The 21,564-nt window shown below is 47.0% G+C and overlaps 13 protein-coding genes across 13 annotated transcripts; 6 read left to right on the top strand and 7 right to left on the bottom strand.

The window, feature by feature from the left end:
* Nucleotides 1-335: 335 nt before the first annotated feature.
* On the top strand, nt 336-1,638 carry FPOAC1_006378 (uncharacterized protein; the record flags this gene model as incomplete). Its single annotated transcript, XM_044850862.1, has 4 exons — nt 336-511; nt 562-671; nt 719-830; nt 885-1,638. The coding sequence occupies 4 exons, from the start codon at nt 336-338 to the stop codon at nt 1,636-1,638; spliced, it is 1,152 nt and encodes a 383-aa protein (XP_044709574.1).
* Nucleotides 1,639-2,602: 964 nt separating this feature from the next.
* FPOAC1_006377 (uncharacterized protein) lies at nt 2,603-3,547 on the top strand (the record flags this gene model as incomplete). Its single annotated transcript, XM_044850861.1, has 2 exons — nt 2,603-3,020; nt 3,075-3,547. The coding sequence occupies 2 exons, from the start codon at nt 2,603-2,605 to the stop codon at nt 3,545-3,547; spliced, it is 891 nt and encodes a 296-aa protein (XP_044709573.1).
* Nucleotides 3,548-4,009: 462 nt separating this feature from the next.
* Nucleotides 4,010-4,687, bottom strand: FPOAC1_006376 (uncharacterized protein; the record flags this gene model as incomplete). The annotated part of the gene is made up of 1 exon (XM_044850860.1): nt 4,010-4,687. The coding sequence occupies one exon, from the start codon at nt 4,685-4,687 to the stop codon at nt 4,010-4,012; it is 678 nt and encodes a 225-aa protein (XP_044709572.1).
* A 461-nt stretch (nt 4,688-5,148) lies between these two features.
* Nucleotides 5,149-6,282, bottom strand: FPOAC1_006375 (uncharacterized protein; the record flags this gene model as incomplete). The annotated part of the gene is made up of 4 exons (XM_044850859.1): nt 5,149-5,727; nt 5,787-5,986; nt 6,036-6,184; nt 6,239-6,282. 4 exons carry the CDS (start codon nt 6,280-6,282, stop codon nt 5,149-5,151), a joined length of 972 nt encoding a protein of 323 aa, XP_044709571.1.
* Nucleotides 6,283-7,148: 866 nt separating this feature from the next.
* MT1 (Sphingolipid C9-methyltransferase 1) lies at nt 7,149-8,854 on the top strand (the record flags this gene model as incomplete). Its single annotated transcript, XM_044850858.1, has 4 exons — nt 7,149-7,268; nt 7,326-8,452; nt 8,504-8,612; nt 8,666-8,854. The coding sequence occupies 4 exons, from the start codon at nt 7,149-7,151 to the stop codon at nt 8,852-8,854; spliced, it is 1,545 nt and encodes a 514-aa protein (XP_044709570.1).
* A 265-nt stretch (nt 8,855-9,119) lies between these two features.
* On the bottom strand, nt 9,120-10,181 carry FPOAC1_006373 (uncharacterized protein; the record flags this gene model as incomplete). The annotated part of the gene is made up of 1 exon (XM_044850857.1): nt 9,120-10,181. The coding sequence occupies one exon, from the start codon at nt 10,179-10,181 to the stop codon at nt 9,120-9,122; it is 1,062 nt and encodes a 353-aa protein (XP_044709569.1).
* A 341-nt stretch (nt 10,182-10,522) lies between these two features.
* Nucleotides 10,523-12,183, bottom strand: FPOAC1_006372 (uncharacterized protein; the record flags this gene model as incomplete). Its single annotated transcript, XM_044850856.1, has 4 exons — nt 10,523-11,258; nt 11,307-11,595; nt 11,657-12,060; nt 12,119-12,183. The coding sequence occupies 4 exons, from the start codon at nt 12,181-12,183 to the stop codon at nt 10,523-10,525; spliced, it is 1,494 nt and encodes a 497-aa protein (XP_044709568.1).
* A 293-nt stretch (nt 12,184-12,476) lies between these two features.
* FPOAC1_006371 (uncharacterized protein) lies at nt 12,477-13,328 on the top strand (the record flags this gene model as incomplete). Its single annotated transcript, XM_044850855.1, has 1 exon — nt 12,477-13,328. One exon carries the CDS (start codon nt 12,477-12,479, stop codon nt 13,326-13,328), a length of 852 nt encoding a protein of 283 aa, XP_044709567.1.
* A 25-nt stretch (nt 13,329-13,353) lies between these two features.
* On the bottom strand, nt 13,354-15,282 carry FPOAC1_006370 (uncharacterized protein; the record flags this gene model as incomplete). Its single annotated transcript, XM_044850854.1, has 1 exon — nt 13,354-15,282. The coding sequence occupies one exon, from the start codon at nt 15,280-15,282 to the stop codon at nt 13,354-13,356; it is 1,929 nt and encodes a 642-aa protein (XP_044709566.1).
* A 792-nt stretch (nt 15,283-16,074) lies between these two features.
* On the bottom strand, nt 16,075-16,470 carry FPOAC1_006369 (uncharacterized protein; the record flags this gene model as incomplete). Its single annotated transcript, XM_044850853.1, has 2 exons — nt 16,075-16,143; nt 16,246-16,470. The coding sequence occupies 2 exons, from the start codon at nt 16,468-16,470 to the stop codon at nt 16,075-16,077; spliced, it is 294 nt and encodes a 97-aa protein (XP_044709565.1).
* Nucleotides 16,471-17,411: 941 nt separating this feature from the next.
* FPOAC1_006368 (uncharacterized protein) lies at nt 17,412-19,065 on the top strand (the record flags this gene model as incomplete). Its single annotated transcript, XM_044850852.1, has 2 exons — nt 17,412-18,372; nt 18,752-19,065. The coding sequence occupies 2 exons, from the start codon at nt 17,412-17,414 to the stop codon at nt 19,063-19,065; spliced, it is 1,275 nt and encodes a 424-aa protein (XP_044709564.1).
* Nucleotides 19,066-19,699: 634 nt separating this feature from the next.
* On the top strand, nt 19,700-20,041 carry FPOAC1_006367 (uncharacterized protein; the record flags this gene model as incomplete). The annotated part of the gene is made up of 1 exon (XM_044850851.1): nt 19,700-20,041. One exon carries the CDS (start codon nt 19,700-19,702, stop codon nt 20,039-20,041), a length of 342 nt encoding a protein of 113 aa, XP_044709563.1.
* A 255-nt stretch (nt 20,042-20,296) lies between these two features.
* On the bottom strand, nt 20,297-21,295 carry FPOAC1_006366 (uncharacterized protein; the record flags this gene model as incomplete). Its single annotated transcript, XM_044850850.1, has 3 exons — nt 20,297-20,749; nt 20,800-21,213; nt 21,263-21,295. 3 exons carry the CDS (start codon nt 21,293-21,295, stop codon nt 20,297-20,299), a joined length of 900 nt encoding a protein of 299 aa, XP_044709562.1.
* Nucleotides 21,296-21,564: the final 269 nt, after the last annotated feature.

Raw genomic sequence — 21,564 nt, 5'->3', positions numbered from 1 at the left:
ATAATCCCATCTTACCCGAGAGTTCGGCAAGAGTCTCAAAAGATAGCCACATAACTTTCTTTATGCTAACGCTTATCCTGACTAAAGAAAGCGGCTCGACGACGGCCTCACTTACCCCGGATTTTGGAGTACGTGGGGGTGTTGACGCGTGGGGGTTCAGTTTAATCATCTCGTGTTTAGTTAAGTGGAGTTGATGGATCATGAGGAGTGCTGGCGTTACCCAAGCCGGTCGGTGGGGAAGCCGAGTCATTTCATAGAAAAGTCCTCTCTAGCTTTTGCAAACGAACCTGTTTCAGTTCCTGAACAATCACTTATTTCTGAACATCCAACCAACAATGGCCAAAATCGCATCTATAGTGTACTACCGTGTGAAACCGCGATGGCTGATGGTCAAGGTCGTCGACGAGAATGGCCAGCACGGGTGGGGCGAGGCAACACTTGAAGGACACGATCTTGCTGTTGAAGGTTGTCTGGATGAGATGATACCTCGAATCATTGGTCAGGAAGCAAAGTAAGAAACATATCATCAGATTGGAGAGTCCAAGACTAACGTTCGATCAGTGACATCGAGAATGTCTGGCAGACATTTTGGCGCCATGGCTTTTACCGTGGGGGGCCGGTCTTCATGTCAGCCATGTCAGGAATTGACATTGCCTTGTGGGATCTCAAAGGTATGGTTACTGTCTCATCTCTACTTTCACAGTCTAACCTCAGCTAGGTCGCAATCTTAAAGTCCCGATTTACGAACTTCTAGGCGGTAAAGTGAGAAACAAAGTTCAAGTATACTGTTGGATCGGAGGAGATCGCCCTTCAGACGTTGAAGCAGCAGCGTAAGTCAAGTTGTTCGACTATTACAAAGCTCACCTGGTCTGACAATTCGGTAGCAAAAAGCGTTTAGAACAAGGTCTAACGTGCGTTAAAATGAACGCCACCGAAGATCTTGGATGGATTGACTCCCCATCCGCTCTCGATAGTACTGTTGAGCGTCTGAAGCAAGTGAAAGCTCTTGGTCTCGACGTCGGTCTAGATTTCCACGGACGCTGCCACAAAGCCATGGCAAAGCAGCTTGCGAGAGCGCTAGAGCCCCATAGACCTCTGTTCATCGAGGAACCGATTCTTTGTGAGCATCCCGAGGCGATCAAGAAGTTATCAGACCAGACCGTTATTCCTATCGCATTTGGAGAAAGGTTATATACCCGTTGGGATGTGAAGCGATTCCTTGAAGACTCAAGTGTGGATATTCTACAGCCCGACATCGCTCACGCAGGAGGAATATCCGAAACTAAGCGCATAGCCAACATGGCGGAGGCATATGATGTCGCCATTGCACCACATTGTCCCCTAGGACCAGTCGCGTTTGCAGCTTCGGTGCAGGTTGCTTTATCGACGCCCAACTTTGCAATCCTGGAAATGAGTTTGGGAATGCACTATAACACCGAGGCAGGCGATATTGATTTGCTTACCTACCTGAAGGACTCAAGTGTCTTTGACCTCGACAGTGGGCATATCAGAGCACCTACTGGTTATGGACTTGGTATTGACATTGATGAGGAAATGGTGATAAGAATTGCAAAGGAGACGGAGCCATGGCAGTGCAAGACATTCCATGGACCAGATGGTGGGATTCGTGAGTGGTAAGGATAGCACTGATGAATGTTTCTAGCTAGGCTGTCCATAAAGAGAATTCTTGCGAGCCAGGATCCTACAGTGTTCACGTGTTTGTGATGTACTTGCATAAAAACATCACCTAGGAAGTCAGCCCAAGACCTGCACCGATGTAGCCTATGCTCACCTTCAAGGTGCCCGGCCAGTCGGGATTATCGTAAATACCTCAACCGGTTCGATCATAGAGGCTAGTCAATAAAGTTTGGATAAACAATGATTATCGGTTAGAACCAACACGCCGTTTGTTAGTGGCCTACCCAACAAGGTTGCAACGGTTAGCCAAAGATCCAGAACATCGGCCCTTACGCCATTACGAGAAGTAAGCAGTTAGTTAAGCATATTATTTACCTTAAAAGAAAATAATAAATGGAGACTAGATCTGCGGCGTTTTCGCTCGAACAAGTCATGGGCAGCGCCAAGATACCTTGATAGATACTGCGAAGTGGGACATTGCGAACCCGGATAGACAGCATCATCCATGGATGCCAGAAACACCACCAGTGAAGGGTTTTCTAGCAGCAGATTTATCGTTTCCAAACGAATTGTAATTCGTCCATTGTTCTTTGATGACGCCACCAATGCTCGGTCTGTTCATGTTTCTTAGGTTTAACTCAACCTGCACGGTTAAGCCCTGTTGCTCATATCCTTGCCCCACGACTCTAACAGACAACAAGCTGCATATCAGATTCTCACCGGCTAGAATTGAAAGGATTTCCGGCCATTGCAGACGAATGGTTGGCTGTCCTTGTTTCCACCTGAAGGGAACCCGGATGTTACGATAAACATGTCATGGCCAGTCAGCAGACCGGTATAAATACCCTCAAACACCTCCTGCATCTTAGTTTCTCCAGCCTCTCAGCCTCATCTAGACTACAACACCACTCTTGAGCCGACAAACCTCAAAGATCACATCCTTTCAACCAAACAACTCTTCAAGATGATGTTCAAGTCCACTACCGCGGCCATGCTCCTCTTTGGAGCCGCCACTGCCACTCCCATCTTTGGACGTGCTGAGGCTAGCCAGACCAAGTCTGCCTCTCAATCTTCCAAGACAAGTGAGAGCAGCGCTTACGAGTGGTCAGAGGGTTGGACCAAGGACTTCCCCATCCACCAGTCCTGCAACGTGACACTCCGTCGCCAGTTGTCCAACGCTTTGGATGAGACTGTCCAGCTTGCTCAGCATGCCAAGGACCACATTCTTCGAAATGGACACAAGTCGGAGTTTTTCACAAAGTACTTTGGCAATGCTTCTACCTCTCAGCCTATTGGATGGTACGACCGTGTTGTCAACGCCGACAAGACTGGCATGCTCTTCCGTTGCGATGACCCTGACAAGAACTGTGCTACTCAGGACGGTGAGTATCCATCAATTAGTATTTTAAATTCACACATCTAACTAATCATTGTAGCATGGGCTGGACACTGGCGAGGTGACAATGCCACCACCGAGACTGTTATCTGCCCACTCTCCTTTCAGATCCGCCGCAATCTCGACTCTGTCTGCAATCTCGGTTACACTGTCGCCAACTCCAAGTTGAACACTTTCTGGGCCACTGATCTTCTTCACCGCGTCTTGCACGTCCCCACTATCAGCGAGGAGACTGTTGACCACTTCGCCGAGAACTACACTGATGCTCTCGCGCTCGCCAAGTCCGACCCCTCTAAGAGCGTCATCGACAGTGACGCCCTGCAGTACTTTGCCATTGATGTTTGGGCTTACGATATCGCTGCTCCCGGTGAGGGATGCACTGGCGAGGTTGAGGAAGATGAGGAGGAGGAGAAACCTACTGCTACCAAGTCCGACTCGTCCAAGCCCAGCGCTACTAAGGAAGCCCCCAAGGAGTGCCACACTCACGACGACGGTGTTGTTCACTGCTCTTAAGCAATGAAAACATCATGATAGATACCATTTCGATTCTAATGACTTTTTTGCGCTGGAGAAGTTCAAGGGAGCTGGCAGTTCTGAGAGCGAGCAGATCTAGAAGTATATATGCTTATCTGCAGATGAGTGGAAAACATAGACTAGACCGCGCTCCAGCCAACTAGATAGTAATGATAATAGACAATTGCTATATTATTTGATAAGTTAAATGGAATCTCACTCTGTGATGCTAACATTTAATTTAATTTTCAAGACGGCCTAACCTCTTGTCTTCTCGGTTTCTTCAAGGTTAGAAATAAACATCAATCTGGGTGATGCTAACATCTATAGTGTGGTATGGGTTAAAACTGAAATTGCTACAAACTCACTAAGTAAATACAGTGCCTGTGCTATATCCTAGTCGTCATAGTATATTAAGTCAATACAGAGCTTAGTGTCAACTGTCATCTTCTGAGTCTGCTCTTACCGGGTATCCATACGCAAAGATCCAATATTCGCTGTTGAAAATGTTGGCAGTATATCACCTGGATCCTCCAGCCTATGAAGTCTTTCCTCCAAACTCTCTTCACCATCCATTAATTCCAGCTGTCTATTATACAGCTCTTTCAACTCGCTCCTCGTCGCTGCCATTTGTTCCCGGTATAGACCACAGTATGTCTCGAGAGTCTTGATCCTTTCTTGCAAGGCTTCTATAACTTCCCACGCTGCTGCGCTATTCTGATATAAAGCTTTCATTTGCATGGCTGATTCTTCTTCGTTACTCTCCACTGATTCTTCGAGATCGCTGATCCGACAGACCAAGCTTTCTGGTTGATAGCTGCCCTTTTGGTGCAGCATGGATTCCAGATCCTTTACTCTCTTTTTGAGACTTGATAGGTCGTCACCCGTTCTTTGGATAGAGTGAGGTGAATGAAAGCATGCGAAATGGCCGCAGTAACATGTTGCACCAGGAAGAGATGTGTTATGATGGAAACCCATACATCCACAGCGGTGGCCTTTCAGCTCGGGTATTGTGAGGATGTAACGGCATTGGCCTTTGGGCAGTTGGGAGACATCTCCTGGTGGAGCTGAGGCTGACTGGGTAGAGCGACGCAGATCATGAGATCTTGAGTCATGATGAGGACTGTGGGCACTCGACATTTTGGGCAAATGAATTTGGTATTGAGGGATAAGATTACAAAAGAATAGAAGTACCTGTAAAAATGTCCATTTTATTGAGATTTCTCACGAGAACATTGCCACCGGCGAAAACGCTCACACGACCCCGCGACAAGACCTCGGTGTCAAGACCGAGAGGGGACGTGGGGGTCAAGTCAGGAACAAAACCGGCCAACTCGAGGTTTCTTTAATGTAAGAAATCGGCCCTAAACCGTTCATCCCACGATCTGCGGGGAAGCCCGGATTCTGATGCCGGGATTAAAGTTCATCATGTTGTTGCCGGAGCTTGTGGGGAAGAGATCGGAGAACTGTTACCGGTATAACCGAAGTTCGTGACAGAAAGAGGCAAAAAGATGTAAGAGATATATATCTGTGACAGTTTAGGTAACAAATAGAGATCTAATTTCTCGGTTATATAGACATATGAGCTCGCTGTGACTATATCACTTGTCTGCTGCACTCATGAGACGTTTGTTGATGGCCAACAGCACTGTATAAAGAGTCTCAATGGTCGTCACCTCAATCCCCAACTCCCTGCCCTTCTTGACAGGATATCCCAAGATGACCTCCACCTCCATCGGCTTTCTATTCTCGTAGTCAGTCCTCATGCTGCTCCCAATGGGTGGCATGGCTAAAATCTTGTCCAGAAGCCTATCGATTAACTCATACTGGAGAGGTACGTCAAGAGCATTAGCAACATCGATTACTTCCTTCATCAGTCTTCGAGTCATTGGTGTGGACAACTCTGAAGAGCTTAACCATGAATGGGTGTCCGTGAGCGTTAGCGCTGTGAGCGAGTTCCAAGCTGCATTCCATACCACTTTCTCCCAGCGCTGGACTTGGATGTCCGGAACGATTTGGAAGATTGTTTTTCCAATGGAAAGCAGTGATTCGAACTGTGAAAGATGCGTTTTGTCGAGAGAGGAGTCGCCGGCTTTATTCGGATACAACCCCATCTGCATGTCTTCGGATGTGGTATGTTCCACGATACCTGGTTGCGGCTGCCTTGCTCCCACCCATGTCTGATACGCTGTTAGTCATAAAGTAACATAGACAGAGTAGCATCGAGTTATAGACATACTACGCATGATATGATGGTTGTCTTGGGAAACGCCTCCCTAAACGCATCTTCATTGCCGACACCATTCTGGATAATTACAATTGTCGTGTCGTCGCCAATAGCAGGTACAATATCGGCTGCAGTACTGGCTTGATCAACTGCCTTGTTGGTACAGATGACAAAATCGAACTTTTGACCAGCGTCTTTGACATGCCTAAGGACTATCGATTGTTTAGTCAAGTATGATGTTGAACATTTAATGAGACTTACCACTTTCAGGCTTCACATGGTGCTTCCCATGGTTTTGGCTGTTTATACTGATTCCATTTGCGGCCACAGCGTCGTAGTTGGATCGAGCGACTACTGTCAAGCGAACTCGTTCACTACGACTGAGGATGAAGGCGTAAAAGGAACCAATGCTTCACGAGGATGTCAGTATCAACGTCGGCTCAAACGTGAGTGATTTCACGTACGCTCCTAATCCGTAGACTAGCACTTCCAATGTTTTATCACTCATTTTGACGATGACGACAAGGTCTGGTTGAATTGGAGGGTCAAGGACGGACTTTATGTGATGCTTTTCCGAACCACGCGAATGTTTCCCCTCACTCGGGTAAGTCATCTCCAAGGTAGCATTGGGCTGTCGAGCCAAGGGCGTGGGGGTCACATTTGATTACCGATTAACTTTGACGAAAACTGGGGATTGTCTTCGGTGGTCAATATCCGTGTCCGACAGTCAATTGAGTAAATGATCATGGCAATACTGTTGCGATAACTGGTTCGCTTGTGTCAACTTACCCTACGCCAACTCCAAAGCAAAATCTGTAGAAGGGACGGACGGATAACCTTAGGCGAGTTACGAAATGAGAAATTCATGTAAGCACGCATGCATTCCCTTATATACAAGGGCTCCATGCCAGAAGGTGGCACCTCAAGCATTTATCCATTATCGCTCTACGTTTAATTGTTGAGCCTTCATCGGGCAACTCGTACCCTCTAAATAGGTAAATCGTGATGTATAAATGTACATTTAAAGATGAGTATATACACAGATATCGGAAGCAGGATGTATCGGAAATCATATTCAGCGTAGCACAATTGGATTGATCAAGTCAATTGCGCGGCCTCGTTCCTCAAAGCCCTTGTCATGTTACACACTGCAGTAATATTACGCCAAGTGTTGATACGAGAGACAAATTTCGGCTGATTTGCTTACCGAGAGTAGGTATGCATACTCAAACCCCGCTGTATCCGGCCTCATCCAGAGTGGCTTGATGCATCAGATCAGATCAGGAGAAAGCACCTGATCAAAGGAATCATCTAAATACTCCTTGCTCCCTCTCCTGCATTGGATGCATCTTGTCTCACTTTTATCTCACAGCCATGGCTCTGAAGCAAAATGGTAGAGCTCATTTGAGCAGCGACATCGATTTTATCCAGACTCCTAAAGCGCCCGTTGATACCCTGTCAACCGGCGAAAACCCTGGTGTTCCATTAACCAACGTACGTCTCTCACGTATACCTTAAGTAACTGCTGACATGGCAATGCGAACTTGATAGTACCCCGCCATAAAAAATGCTCCTCTACCTGCTGATGGCCCCGGATACGAACAATGGTCCAATACCTTCCTCGCCGCTGCACTTATTGGCATTCCTCAATGGCTATCATGGAAATTGGGAGGCGGCTTCAAAACGGCTCTTTTCCTCTCTATATTTACCACGATACCCGTTCTGGTCGTGATCTGGACATTCATGTCTCGTTACAGTCCCCGTATCAATCACGAAGTCACACTACCTGGTCGACCTATCGAGTTCTACCTCACCTTCAAAAGCGATGCACACCGCGCGCGATGGACAGGGAGACACAAGATACCAATGGCCACATTCTTCGAGTTATACTTCACAAACCAAGTCGATCTCAATGGTGATGCGCTCGAGGTTTTTGAATATCGGCATGATTGGGCGACATTCAATTTCACCAGTGAAACATTTCGGTACCTCTTGTTAAACTTCTTCCCCGATGTTGTACTCCATCTTCGGTCACAGGACGAAGAGCAGGTACGCACTAACTATGACAGCGGAAATGACCACTATGCTTGGTTTCTAGGCCCTCGCATGATCTATACTTCTGGTATCATCTCAGATCCCACTCGGGAGGAAACTCTAGAGGAGATGCAAGACAACAAGCTTGCTATTGTGTGCGAAAAGATTGACCTGAAAGAAGGAGACACACTTCTCGATATTGGCTGCGGCTGGGGTACCTTGGCCAAATTTGCAAGTCTCAACTACGGCGCCAATGTCACAGGTGTCACCCTCGCTCGCAACCAAGTCAAGTGGGGAAACGATGCCCTTCAAAAAGCCGGTGTGCCAGAGGAGCAGAGCAGGATTCTATGCTGTGACTATCGTGATATTCCTGAAGAACAAAAGTTCAATAAGATCACACAGTTGGAGATGGCGGAGCATGTAGGCGTTCGACGTCTGACGGGCTTCTTCCGACAGTGTTACGAGATGCTCGAGAACGATGGATCCATGTACGTCCAGGTTTCGGGGTTCAGGAAGGCGTGGCAGTATGAGGACTTTATTTGGGGGTTGTTTCTCAACAAGTATATCTTCCCGGGAGCTGATGCGTCTACGCCGTTGTCTTATTATGTGGGATGCCTTGAGAGCGCTGGGTTTGAGGTCAAAAGGTGAGTGATTACAGTTTTTCTTCAGAGTCATGACTAACCCATATAACCAAGTGTCGATACTGTTGGTGTTCACTATTCTGGAACAATTTGGCGATGGTACCGAAACTGGCTGGGTAACGCTGACAAGGTCAAAGCCAAGTATGGACTGCGCTGGTTCCGTGTACGTATCACATCTAACACAAGGTATATGTTGACTAACCTTTGCATATTAAGATTTGGGAATTATTTCTAGCATACTCTACGATCGCGTCCCGTCAAGGCTCAGCTACATGTTTTCAAATTGTCGTGGTGAAGAACCTCAACTTAACTCATCGGATTGATGGTGTTTGCTCTCAGTATGGACTTCATGGTGCTCTTGCGGCAGCGCGGACTGCTGGAAAGGCTAGCCTACCCAAGTCATGAGACATGCTGTGGCAAGGTCGCGAACGTGTGATGAATACTTGAGTCGTTCATCAACATTGTATGTTTGCAAGTGGGATATCTATTCATAGCTGGTAAATCTTGAACCGCCAAGGACATCCTATGTCGGGCGAAATGGGGAATGGATGTAGGGATGAAATGCAAGATTACTATCATTTGCAGAGCCATAATGATGACTCAATTTGATCAAAATTGCAATTATTATTACGTCTAATATCAAACTAAACTTTTGTACTTTTTAAAACACTCATCTTACCCAACCATGTACCATATCAACAAATCTTTGGACTTGCATCCCGTCAGTCGCCCACGTCGTCAATAGTCTGATAACAGCCTCATCATCACCGCACTTCTCCCATACATAGAAGCTAAAATGCTCTTTCAACACCTTAATCAATCCCAGGGGAAGCACCGCAAAAACCTGGTTTGTCTCCGTCGCAGCATATACTGAGAAGCCAGAGTCGGCGATGCCATTGGAAAGTGTCTCAGCTGCCAGGTTTGCCTTACGCGCAAGGTCAAAGTATAAATCTCCTTCGAATAACTCGGCGAACTGTGCGCCAATCACTCTTCCCTTGGCAAGCAGCGAACCGTGCTGCTTGACATAAAACTCGTATTCGGAAGCCAGTCGGGCGTCCTTGACAACAACTGCTTCACCCAACAGAGCACCGTTCTTTGTTCCTCCAATCCAGAATATGTCTGTCAATTCTAGGATATCTGACAGTGTCATGTCGTTGGATTTCGATGCAAGGGCAGTGCCAATGCGAGCTCCGTCGAGAAACAGGATGAGACCATTCTTTTCGCAAACTTGTTTTATCGCTGCCATTTCGTTCCTTGTATATATCGTGCCGATCTCGGTCGCATTCGAGATGTAAACTAATTTGGGTTTGGCCATATGAGGAAAATGCCAATTATCGTCCAACGCCCGCTCAATGCTTTGAGGGGTAAGTTTGCCATTGACAGGCGCAACATTTATTATCTTGTGGCCGCTAGCTTCCACGGCACCTGTTTCCCTTGTCACGATGTGTCCAGAGCTTGCGGCAATGACTGCTTCGTGGGGACGTAGACAAGCAGCGATGGAGATGGCGTTGGCTGATGTTCCGCTGGGTACGAAGAAGATGCCGACATCATCGCGACCGAGGTGGGCTCGGATTCGCTTCCGTGCGAGATCGCAGTATGTGTCGTTGCCGTAACCGGTTTCTTGAGTAGTGTTGCTAGCAATCAGAGCTTTGAGGAGGGCTGGGTGAGCGCCTTCGCTATAGTCGTCCATGAAACCATAGCGAGAGACTGGTGTTGGTATTTGGGAAGGCATCTTGAATATGATTGAGGTTCAAAGATGTGATGATCTCTCTTATTAGTGTGACATACTAATTCATGAATCAGTTGTGGCATTTCTATATAGAATATTCCATCTCCACTCGATGATGCATAGAATGGGGTCGTTAGTAATTGCGCTGTTAGTCAACAGTTACTTGTGGGTCAATTGTTACTCAACATTCCATGACACTTGCCAAACCATTGCACGTAATTCTACACCGTGTCTTTCGTATTGATAATAATTTTGGTTGAATCGTATCATGTGGTCTCTTTCAATTTCTTCAATTGAGCTGCTGACGACAACCGGCCCGGTTACAACAGCCCACGAGACCTCTTTTATACCGCGGGACCCATAGAAATCGTACTCGCTGCATCCAGAGAAAAGTTGATGAAGCTTCGATAAGTCTCCACTGTCGATGTGTCAAGCGGTTTCGGGTACGTAAGTATCTTTTGATACTTTGGCTTAAGAGGCATTCCAGTTGCTGTCAGGTCTCCTGCTTGATCCCACAGTTCCGGATACTTTTCGAAGAAAGCGGGGTCAATCTTGTAATAACCTGCTCCCTTGTCCATGTTCAGTTTATTGAATGCTGCTCTTGCGTATGCCGGTGAAGAAAACAGGGTCGAGATATCCGGGGCAGGTAGAAGTGCAGCGACAGACTCATCTCCAGACGAACGAGCCATTGTGTTGATAAGATCTGTAACACGGACATAGACCGTTATAGGCGGGGCACCAAGTATCAGGTCTGACATGAGTGCCTCTACCACGTAGCCTGTCACTGCATCGCAGAAGATCTGGTCAATGTGCGGATTGGCCGAGTGCAGCTGGATCAACCGGTCTCGAATCGATGGGAAAGGTATCCAGTCAATGATTCCAGGGTGAGGGTTTTCCAATTGTGCTTTAGTAGGGCGGTAGCGAGGATGGAGCTTGTTAAAAGTTGCTGCCGAAGGATAGAGTTGCCAGGCGGTGAGTTCGATAATGTGATAGAAGCGTGTTTTGGCATACCAGGCCATCACGTCTGGACGAGTCATGCTATTGAACATGGAGAGAACCATCAATACCGGCTGATAAACACTTGGAATAATTAGTCATAAGCTCTGCAGACAACAAGGGTGAGAATACCTTTGTACAGGATGATGGCCCTCTGGGACGAAACCGAGAGTGGTGAGCTTAGATTTTAACATTTTCTGAAGCAACTGTATATGATCTGAAAACGGTGAGTTTGTGAATGCGTAATCCTTGCCCAGGACTAGACTTGATTCTTCGGTTGCGTTGATGGCATTCAGATAAGGCTCCAGGCCCATCTGGTACTCATGGCTCCAGATGTTGGGTATCTGAGAGTATAAAGGATTCGTTCCTGTAACGTTGATGAGCTCCGAGGTGATACTGTTGGTTGGCTCTGGCGCTGGTTCTGTATATATTTGATTAGGCGTCAAGGTCGATGGATCAATGGATTAATGGCTATCACTTACGTGTAGTATTTGCTGATACAAAAGGGACATCAAAGTCAAGAATGGACGGGTCAAAAGAGTCGAGATCCAACGAATTCAACGAAAAATTTGAAATGTGTTGATCTTTCTTGTGGCCCAAAATATGTCCTTCCTGGTCCGCCTCTTCCGGTGAACGACTGCCGTCCTTGGTATCGTCCAGCGTCTTAGTAACAGAGTCACTCAACAGCTGAACGGAAGCCAAGACTTTGGACATTTTGGCTTGAACCTCGATTAATTGCTGTCTCAGCATCTTATTCTCCCTTTGCAGCTCCTCCACTCGCTCACTATCAGGCCGTTGGTCCGCATTCACGCGGTTGCGTAGCTCTCTGATGCATTCCGCTTGCCTGCGGCGGAAGGCCCGCTGTGAGAGCCGATTCCGGAGCTTCCTGCAAAACTTAATGTTACCAAACGATGATGCGGGGAAGGGAAGTGTTTGTTGATTACTTTCTCTCTGCTTCACTGATGGGAGCACTCTTGTCGTCGACACGGGACGTGCTCGGTGAGTCCATATTGGTCCGGTGTGCAATGATTAGATACAGGGACAGCGACGGTGAACTACACGGTAGTCTGCATCTGATCTGGTCGGCGTTCCGGGAGTGACCGGATCTTTGGGTCCCAATTCCGGCCTCTTACGGTTAGGATCGGCGGTTCGGATTTACGAGTTCGTTCAGGTTCCGCACTAACCCTAACATGTCTAGATAATTGCCAGCAAATTGAAGTAACCTCATGCTGACGCTTCAAACTTCAGAGAGGGTAGCAATACAAACCTATGACTGGTATCCAGACCAGTGATAACACAGATATGGATGTCAGTAAAAAACTGGCCAGTTTAGAAGGAGAAGAATTCGCTACAGAGATACCTGCTATCCTCCGGACAGCGCGTGATACAGACTCTGGTAAAGATTGCGACGATTCAGAAAACGATTTTATCAGAGCTATTAGGTTACGTGCGGCGGATGCACCAGTCATATCTTGTCTCTCATCAATTCTCACGTCTCCGATCGAGGACGGCGATTTCACTTCACTCGAGATGCACCGGCTTCTTTTGCATTCCATCATATCAAAGCTTTCTCTTGAGCAATTGCAACCTTATCGACCCGCCATAAAGACTTTGATGGCATTCGATATATCTTCTTTCAAGGCTAGGTCTGGTCACTACGCGAAAAGTATGCATCTCATTAATAATGCGAGACTACTGGACCGATTCATAGAGAACCCGGAAGACGTCTGGGTCCCCGAGGACAAATTCGATTACATCTCATACCGTACCTTGTGGGAGCGGGTACACACGGCGGAACAGATGCGTCCATACATGCGCGATCTGTTCAACTGGCAAGTAGACCCGTGTCATCCGCCTTTCAATCCCTGCCGTAGACAACTGGCACGGTTTCCCGAGGTTGCTGCTGAGGTTGCTGCTGAGGTTATGTGTATGGCTGTTGATGATACCGAGCACCAACACTACTTGATCGATTTTGTATCCGAATGTGTGCCTGTTGGCAAGGCCTGGTATCCGATGCGTCCTCCCGTGGAACAGATGGTACAAACCCTCGAATGTAAAACAAAGGAGCAGCTTGAACATGACGGCGAAGGCGATTATCTTGACGAAGCAAAGACGTGGTTAAAGGTTCTTGAGAATTGGGAGAGAAATAGTTAAACTGCAGTTGTATCTTAGTATATCTCTACACAAGAACGAGTTCTTTCTCTTCAAATCCAGCCTGCTCAGCTCGACATGCCATAACCGCCTGGCCATCCATGAACTTGTACATATAGCACTGCCCTACCAACTGATACTCCCCAGAATCCCCCTTGGGTCTCAAAACAAAAGGGACATCAGCACCGAGAAGTACAGCACATATATCCCCGGACTGCATAGCTGAAGGACCCATTCCCCAATAACCTCCCATCGTATTGAAGAACCGCCTGTTTACAGCATGAGATTTGAAACTAGGCGTAAATGACTTTCCAACCTCTAAGACGGTACTCAGGTTCCAGAAGCCATCGCCGTGTTTTGGCACCAGGTGGGCTTGATAGAAACCATTGTTCAGATGCATACAATAGCCGGCCAACTGCTCAACCACCCGCTCGCGACCATCCATGGGTTGGTTTCCTCTGATCTTGTAGTGGCAGGATAGTGTCGATGCAAATGCCGCTAGTACCTCTTTTGGTAGATATGGATGAGGTCTCCGTGAGGCTAGATCCCAACACACGTCAACAAGCAGGCCACCAAAATCTTTGTCTCCATCAAAGTCTGATGACTCCATCGTTTGTGTGAATTCATCAACAACCCCGATTATAAGTCCAGATACTTTAAGTCGGTTCCCATCAACAGAGGCATTGGGAGGATTCCCCTCCTCTTTTCTCAGACTAGCGTCCCATGCCTCCCAGAAGGCGTCAGCGTGGTTCTGTGTCTTTTTATTCCACATCGGTACCCAGGTGGGATAACCAGATCCGAGCTTGAGGCTTTCTTCAGTTTGGTGAGTCTGTACGAGGAAGTTCAATGAATCCTGAGACAGGCTAGCGGCTAACAGTCTGTGCTGTTCCTGGACGTCCAGAGAATAGTTGGCCTGTAGCCACGGAACTTTCGTCACAGGGTTCCTAGCCTTGGGGTGACCCAAAAAGGCATATACATGATCCAGCTGATTTGTGGCACTAAAATACCGTGAAGCCTCTAGAACTAGGACGAAGTCGATACTGCACTGGTCAGCTATGAGCTCTGCACAAGTCCTTAATAAGGGCGTTCGGTATATCCACGACTCTGTCTTTTCGTACGTGGACCATACATTCCACACAGCATAGAGAGGGGCACCTGAAAGAGTTTGGGATATATCAGCCCCCAATGCGTGCCTTAGTTCCTCAGTGTAGTACACGTTCCATATGAAGGACGCAATCTCGCCAAATTCAATACTGTCATCTCCCCAGATCGCGGTTGCTGAACCTGCAAGGCCGACCTCTTGAAGCACCCACACACGAGAGAACCAAGAAAGATCAAACAGTTTCCCAACACAATCTGTCCCCTTTTCACCCAAAACAGAGGAATGCACTGATCGTCTTCCTACCGGCCGTGACATCTCTCGAGGCTCTGGATTTGCTTCGGTTCTCATGTACACTGTAGGCATTTCTCCTTCATTGGGGTAAAAGTATTCCTTATCCGTCCCGGTATATAATTTGTAATTGATGGTCTGCAAGCAGCGGAATGCCTCAGATGCAGATGACGTAGGATCAGGACCTAACCACACAACCACATGGTTCGCATTGTCATAGATAGCACCCATCAAATCGACCTGGTGACCTTTTTCGTCGTTATCATTCTGATTGATGCAGATTGCATCAGCCCAGGCAATGTGCGCCTCGTCAAGCTTTCGAAGACGACGAAGCCCATCTGAAAGACTACGTGTGATCTTGCAAGCATGTCCTGACAGTTCAAGGTCTGCAACCTTGTCTGGATTTCCCCAGACGTATGAGAGAGCTGTGTATGGCGTTGAGTTGTCCAGATCAGACACGAAAAGCTCGCATGCCAAGGCATCATCAGACGAGCCTGGCAGAATTTTAAGCAACCGAAAGTTTCGTCCTGGTGGGATACCAGTGTACGTGAAAGATTGAGAGTCCATGGCTTGTTCAACCCTAACAAGCTAAGTAAAGGACTGATATATAAAGATGTTTGAAGAAGAGAAGTATGTTTCTTGTCTGGGAGTAAGATCAAATCTCCACTCATGAATGTTTTGTATGAGGGGTATGTCGCTTACCTGGATCCTTCGCTGTCACGGCCCCACAAACAATGATGAACCTGATTCATGGAACGATGTGAATACGAGACTAGTGAATATTTGGTTTCCAGACAGACGATGTCTTGAGCTAAGATAGGAGGTTCTGTTATCCTGTGTCTCAAATCATCTCTGTATCTTGGCATTAGCGCTTAACTTGACCTTCAGTTCAATAACCACTTCTTACAGTATCTCAAATGAATATTCGAGGCAATTGTTGCAGCAAGGGAGGGACTTTGATGGAAAAAACCATACGCTTATGTCCTCAGCTTGTGAAATACACTCTGATCACGAATACATGGCTGGCAGGCAGTGGTAAAAGGGGATTATTCGTGTTTATAAAATATGAATACTGTTTAACTTTGTAATTGCTTATTGGTTAGAATAAGCAGGGGGACTCTCGCTGCTAGGGTAGGGCGGCAGGGATTCCAGTTGTGTCTCCTCCGCTTTTTCCTCTCTTTCCTCATCTTCCTTCGGTTCCAGAAGCACATGCAAAACAGACAGGTGAACATAGCTCCGAAGATGATAGGCAAGCCTACCATGAGGAAGATAACATAAGAATCAGTGAAGGGGGTGTCATTGCCTTCATGTCTTGCAAGCAGTATTTGGCTAGTCCCTGGCTGGGGAGTCTCCCAAGATTCAGTAGTCTGTTCGCTGCTCAGTACAGGCGGATGGGCTTCCTGACTGAGCGATCTCAACTGATAGCCACTAAGAGAATTACCATGTTAGTGCATCTCGCGTCTACCCTGAGGTATACACAAACCTTGCGCAACATAATGCGGTCGTGGCCGCCGTTGAGTCTTGACTTACTCGGGCGACAGCATTGTAAGTCCAACCTGATGGACAAGCACCCCGGTTGAAGCTCACGGACTTTTCACTATCAAAGTCCTCCCAGTCGGAAGTAGAAGACGGCGTGATAGGAGAGCTACCAGTAAAGGTGATGGTCGTTGTCTTGAGAATGTTTTCACAGCTGTTGGGTTCTTCGTATGTTGTAGCTACAGCAAACTGAGTGACAACGCTTTTTGGACAAAGCATCGCGTCGAAAGATACTGTCAATCTGGCTCCATTTTATTTTTGGACAATTCTTCACTTATTTACCTTTTCTTCTAATAATTATTCCGTCTATTTATCCCTTTCAAGTTATCAACCAGCTGTTGGTTCAGGCCTGTCGTTGAAGCTGCGCCCCGGGCTGTGTCGCAACATGGTAGCTTTTAACCCCTGCTAGCTTGATTCTTACTGGCTCTAAGGTGCTAGTTACCACATACAGCCATTCGCTAATTAAACTGCCTTGTCCTGAATGCGGCGCATGGTCAGAATGAAACCCTGACAGTATTTAGACGCCACGCACAATCCAGGGAAGCTTATCGAGAACAGACTCAGCCTTGTAGCGAAATTTGTTGATCATTATTATCTATCAGAAACTCCCCATCAAGAGGAAGAGGCAAAGATATAGAGTAAAGACCCAGGGCGGCGGCAGCCGGAAGGTATGATTGACACTTGGCATAAGCGAATCCAAGTGCTCGTTTGATCTTCATTTCAACTATGCCATCATCGCATACGGTCCAGCTCTAAATAGTACCTATATCTTGCAACATATGTCGACTATCGGCCATAGCTACGAATGAGATCGCTTTGAGGCGGTGGTGTGTGATTGCTTTGACAAACCATATCCAATTCTAACAGCAGAGTTCATTTATCCACCTCTGGCTCCTCAACGTCGCATATCACGACGGCATTAGAATATCTTTTGCCTCCCGATTGAGGGATCTAGATAGATAGACTCTATAGGCTCATAATCAAAACCCGATAAGAGCTCAATTCATACATAATACGTGGCCTCAGTGATCTCGTGAATGTCCACAAGGTGTCAGAATTAAGTACAACCATGCCATTGGTCCAAACGACTGTCTCCACTCAGGTATTTCCAAATCGCTCATAAGGAGACGATCACTTCCATTCTACAAACATCATCAGCCATGTCTTCCATAACAAACGATCTTGTTCTTCCTCGCCCTGGCGCAGAAATCTCACCACAAGAGCCCATTCCAGGGCCTTCGGAAGAATCATTCATCGAGGCATTCGGAGCCCTCCTCCCACCTGCCAAGTTTCTCAAAACTGCCCACGGCAAAGTTGCTTATTATGAAACCCTCCCTGCAGTGTCCGAGCGGCCAATCGATCACGTACTTTTCGTACATGGCGTCCAGACCCCAGCACTAGGCATGCTTCCTCTCACCCGCGCTCTTCAAAAGTCTTTCCCTCATGCGCATCTCGTTTTGGTAGATCTCTGGGGCCATGGGCTGACTGACACGCCTATTCTGCCCCATGAACCATCCTTGTTCCATCAATTGATCGATGATTTACTTGATCATTTACAGTGGTCGTCGGTTCACCTTGTTGGGTTCTCTTTTGGTGGAGCTACCACTGTGAGCTATGTTGTAGCAAGACCAGCTCGTGTCCAGAGTTTCACCCTCGTCGCTCCAGCTGGTCTTCTCCGTTTCTCCGAGTTTACGCCCGAAGAACAATCTTACCTCCGCGGCGGCGATGAACAACGAGCGAGGAAATGGATTCTAGAATTCCTTGAGGGGGGTGATCTTGTTGTGCCCCATGATTGGAAAGAAAGAGTAGCAAATGGTGATGTCGTAGCGGAAGCAGTGAGACATTGGCAGATGCGAGAGCATCCTGGGCACTTGGCCTCTGTGGTGGCAGTTTTTAGAGATGGCGGTGCGATGGACTCACATCTGCAATTCTCCAAAGTGTCTCAGTTGGGAATACCAAATCTTGCGGTGCTGGGCGAACTGGACGATCTGGTCAGCGTACAACAACTCGAGGAGCATGGTTTCAAAAATGTCTTTGTTGTTTCTGGGGCTGGTCACGGAGTGGTCAGGGACAAAGTGGATGAAGTGGCAGCTCTAATTGGTGATTTCTGGAGAAGACTTGGTTAGTTAGGAGTTGCCATGATATGCCCACAACCCTCCTGGGTACATAGTATACTGCAAGCAGTTCATCACATGCTATGCATAACCTTGATTACTTCTAGATGACGCATTGTCTTAATACTGCATCCCCAGAAGCAGAGATCCACTTCAAGTCCCTACGTGGCTGGTCCAAATATGTCGTTGAATCTGCGCCTCTTGTGTGATGAAAAGCTTATAGCGTATCGATCAACTATATGACGTCAGAGGCGTAGGAGGGGCTATACATCAGTATATAATAGCGCCCATTCACCCACTCCTTTCTTATGCGTGCCCATAATAATCCCTACCTTGTTTATACATATTTCATAACATCTACAATACAAACCCTCTCAAAATGACAGTCACTGTTATTGAAAATCTCGCTCAGTTCAGAGACATCCTCCAAAGTCACCAAAATGTCATCATTGACTTCTGGGCAACATGGTGTGGTCCTTGCAGGATGATCAGCCCGATATTCGAAAAGCTATCCGATTCTGATGCCAAAGTCAATGTTTTCTTTGCCAAGGTCGACGTAGACCAGGCTGAAGATGTTTCTCAGGAATATGGGATTCGCGCCATGCCCACCTTTATGGCTTTCCAGAACGGGGAAAAAGTCGACGAGGTTTTGGGAGCGGATCCTTCCAAGCTTGAACGACTTATCGCGAGCCTGTCTTAGTCAACTACGACGTAAGACAGTTGATTATGCAGGCAATTTTGTCGGGGTTTGTGGATTCGGATTGATTAATTTCTGGCGCTGTGACAAAATATCCGCCATGAGGCAGGACGGGGAGGGAAGGGTGAAAGAAGTAATACGATTAGGAATCCATGACCGACACCCTGTATAGCAAGCATATTACGCCCAGCTATGGAAATTCAACAATTGACCTTCCCAATACCCAAACATATGTAGATGAATCCCCGGATTTATTCAACTTGAGTGATGATATGATTTCCCATGTCCAATCATTGATTCCATATCCTTATAGACGAGAGGACAGGGTCAGCAATATACTTATCACTCCCCATCTTTGTAAACCTCTGATTTCTAGTTGACCGAACAATGCTTGTAACAGGTAACTATCAATGTTCCATTCAACATATTATGTCTCTCAATTTGTGCCTCCCATATGATACAAAGCTCAAAGCACTGTAGACATACCAATCGATCAGCTTTATGACGTCGGAGGCGGATGAGGGGTTGAGTATTTGTTAGATAGTATCGGCAATCCCATATCACAAGCATATTCCATTTCCCACCTTGACCACCTCTTTAGCTTTGGAATACATTTTCTCACATCAACCAATCCACAATGCCCGTCGTCGAGATCAAAGATATGGCTAGATTCAAGGAGCTTCTTAAAAGCCACCCAACGGTAATCATTGATGCCGGGGCAACATGGTGCGCTCCCTGCAAAGCCATTAGCCCATATTTCGAAAAGTATTCCGAATTGGGAGAATACGATTCCGACAAGGTCGTATTTGCCAAATTCGACACAGATGAAGTTCCCGATCTCGCTCAGGAACTTGGAATTCGCTCGATCCCAGCTTTCTTCCATTTTCAAGACGGTGAGCTGTATGAAAAGGTGGCGGGGGCAAATCCTGGTGCACTTGGGAAACTTGTAGAACAAGCAACCCAGAAGGCTTCTGCATAAGATCATTACCGGATACTCAAACACTTGACCTGTGTCTTGCGATTGTTCACTCGGGTTCGGCAAGCATGGGACACGCAGAGTGAAAGCAAGTAATGCGGCTGGAAATTTATACACGACACTCTCTACTCTATATATGGTTCAATACGCACGGCTATAGCCATCCAACATCAGTTCTTTGTCAAGATTGAAAGGCATGCGGTGGAAGCGTCGGTGGAAAGAGATGGATGGGAGAACTCGACGACCCTATGGCTGTTCTTAGTTGCCAACAACCCTTGTTACAGTCCCACCAATATTCTCTAACTCGAGACCTAATATACCATTCGCCGAATTCTCCTCCTCAGCATAATTGGCTCTCAGACCATTCGTGTTTCCGTACGTAGTAGCGTGTACAAGAATAAATCCACCACTGAAGTCTCCAGCACCCAGCCTCTTTCTCGCTTCAGAGACCTCTGCGTCAGTGGTAGTCCTTTCGACATTCCACTTCCCTCCAGTGGCTTCCTCCAGCGAATGCAAAATCTCGTTCTGCGTAGTAACAACTGAATATACGTATAGGTAGCGGTTGCGAGTTTCCTCAGGATGCTGAAGAGTTGAGATAACGGCCTGTACAAGTTGCTTTTCGTTGGTCAGAGTGAACTTTTTGTTGCCATCATCCCAAATTTTGGCTGTTCGGTTCTTGATATCGTATCCAAGAAAGCCATTTGCGAGTCCCTACTTATCATCAGCGTTTCCTCTTTCTGTAGCTGCAAGATAGATCATACCCAGTCAAACAATAGACCAGTGGCGAGACCAGTCCAGCTCAGTCCATCTTTTTCCTTTGACCTGAGATAGTCGATAAGATTCTTCTTAACCTCAAACAGCGGCAACAGTTCCAGAACAACTGGATCCTCACTACTAGACGAGAACTCAGAGGGTAAGAAGCGCTTAATACCGGCGCGGACAGAAGCGTCAACAAGCTTTTGCTGCTGATCGAAGCCCTCGACCCCGAGAGCGGATATGACAACCTCTTGGCCCTTCAGCGCTTCCGAAAGATCGTCTTCAGAAAAGTCTGTCGTTCGGACCGTCACATTCGCTGGGTAAGTTGCTTTACTTTCTTTGCGGGAAAGCACAGTAACATTGAAGGTGGAGTTTGATGTAAGGCCGTCGATGATGATCTTGCCAGTGCTTCCGCTTGCCTGAGACTATGTTAGTGGTTGCTCTAACTGTGAGGTTGTGGTGACTTACACCGACAACGACAATGTTCTTATAAGAGGACATGATAGAGGATACGTGGATGGAGTAAATGAAGTGAATCAGGATGCTATGAGTGAAACTGTTTGCTAGAAAACTGTATGTCGTACTTCCCAACACTTAAATACTCAACGATATCATGATCGTCACCCTAGACTGAGTCCCAAACCTGGAGTTTCGGTTTGGAAAGGAACTTAACTGAACCAATCAGGCTTCAAGATGAAGTCTTGGTCTAATGACAAATGTAGAAGGCTAGTGCTGACGGCCGATCCGTCCAGATTGCCCTCATGATCTAC

This window comes from Fusarium poae, chromosome 2 (assembly GCF_019609905.1).
Source record: "Fusarium poae strain DAOMC 252244 chromosome 2, whole genome shotgun sequence".
Classification (NCBI taxonomy): domain Eukaryota; kingdom Fungi; phylum Ascomycota; class Sordariomycetes; order Hypocreales; family Nectriaceae; genus Fusarium; species Fusarium poae.
The sequence above is the reverse complement of the archived record's forward strand: the minus strand, read 5'-3'. Positions and strand labels throughout refer to the sequence as shown.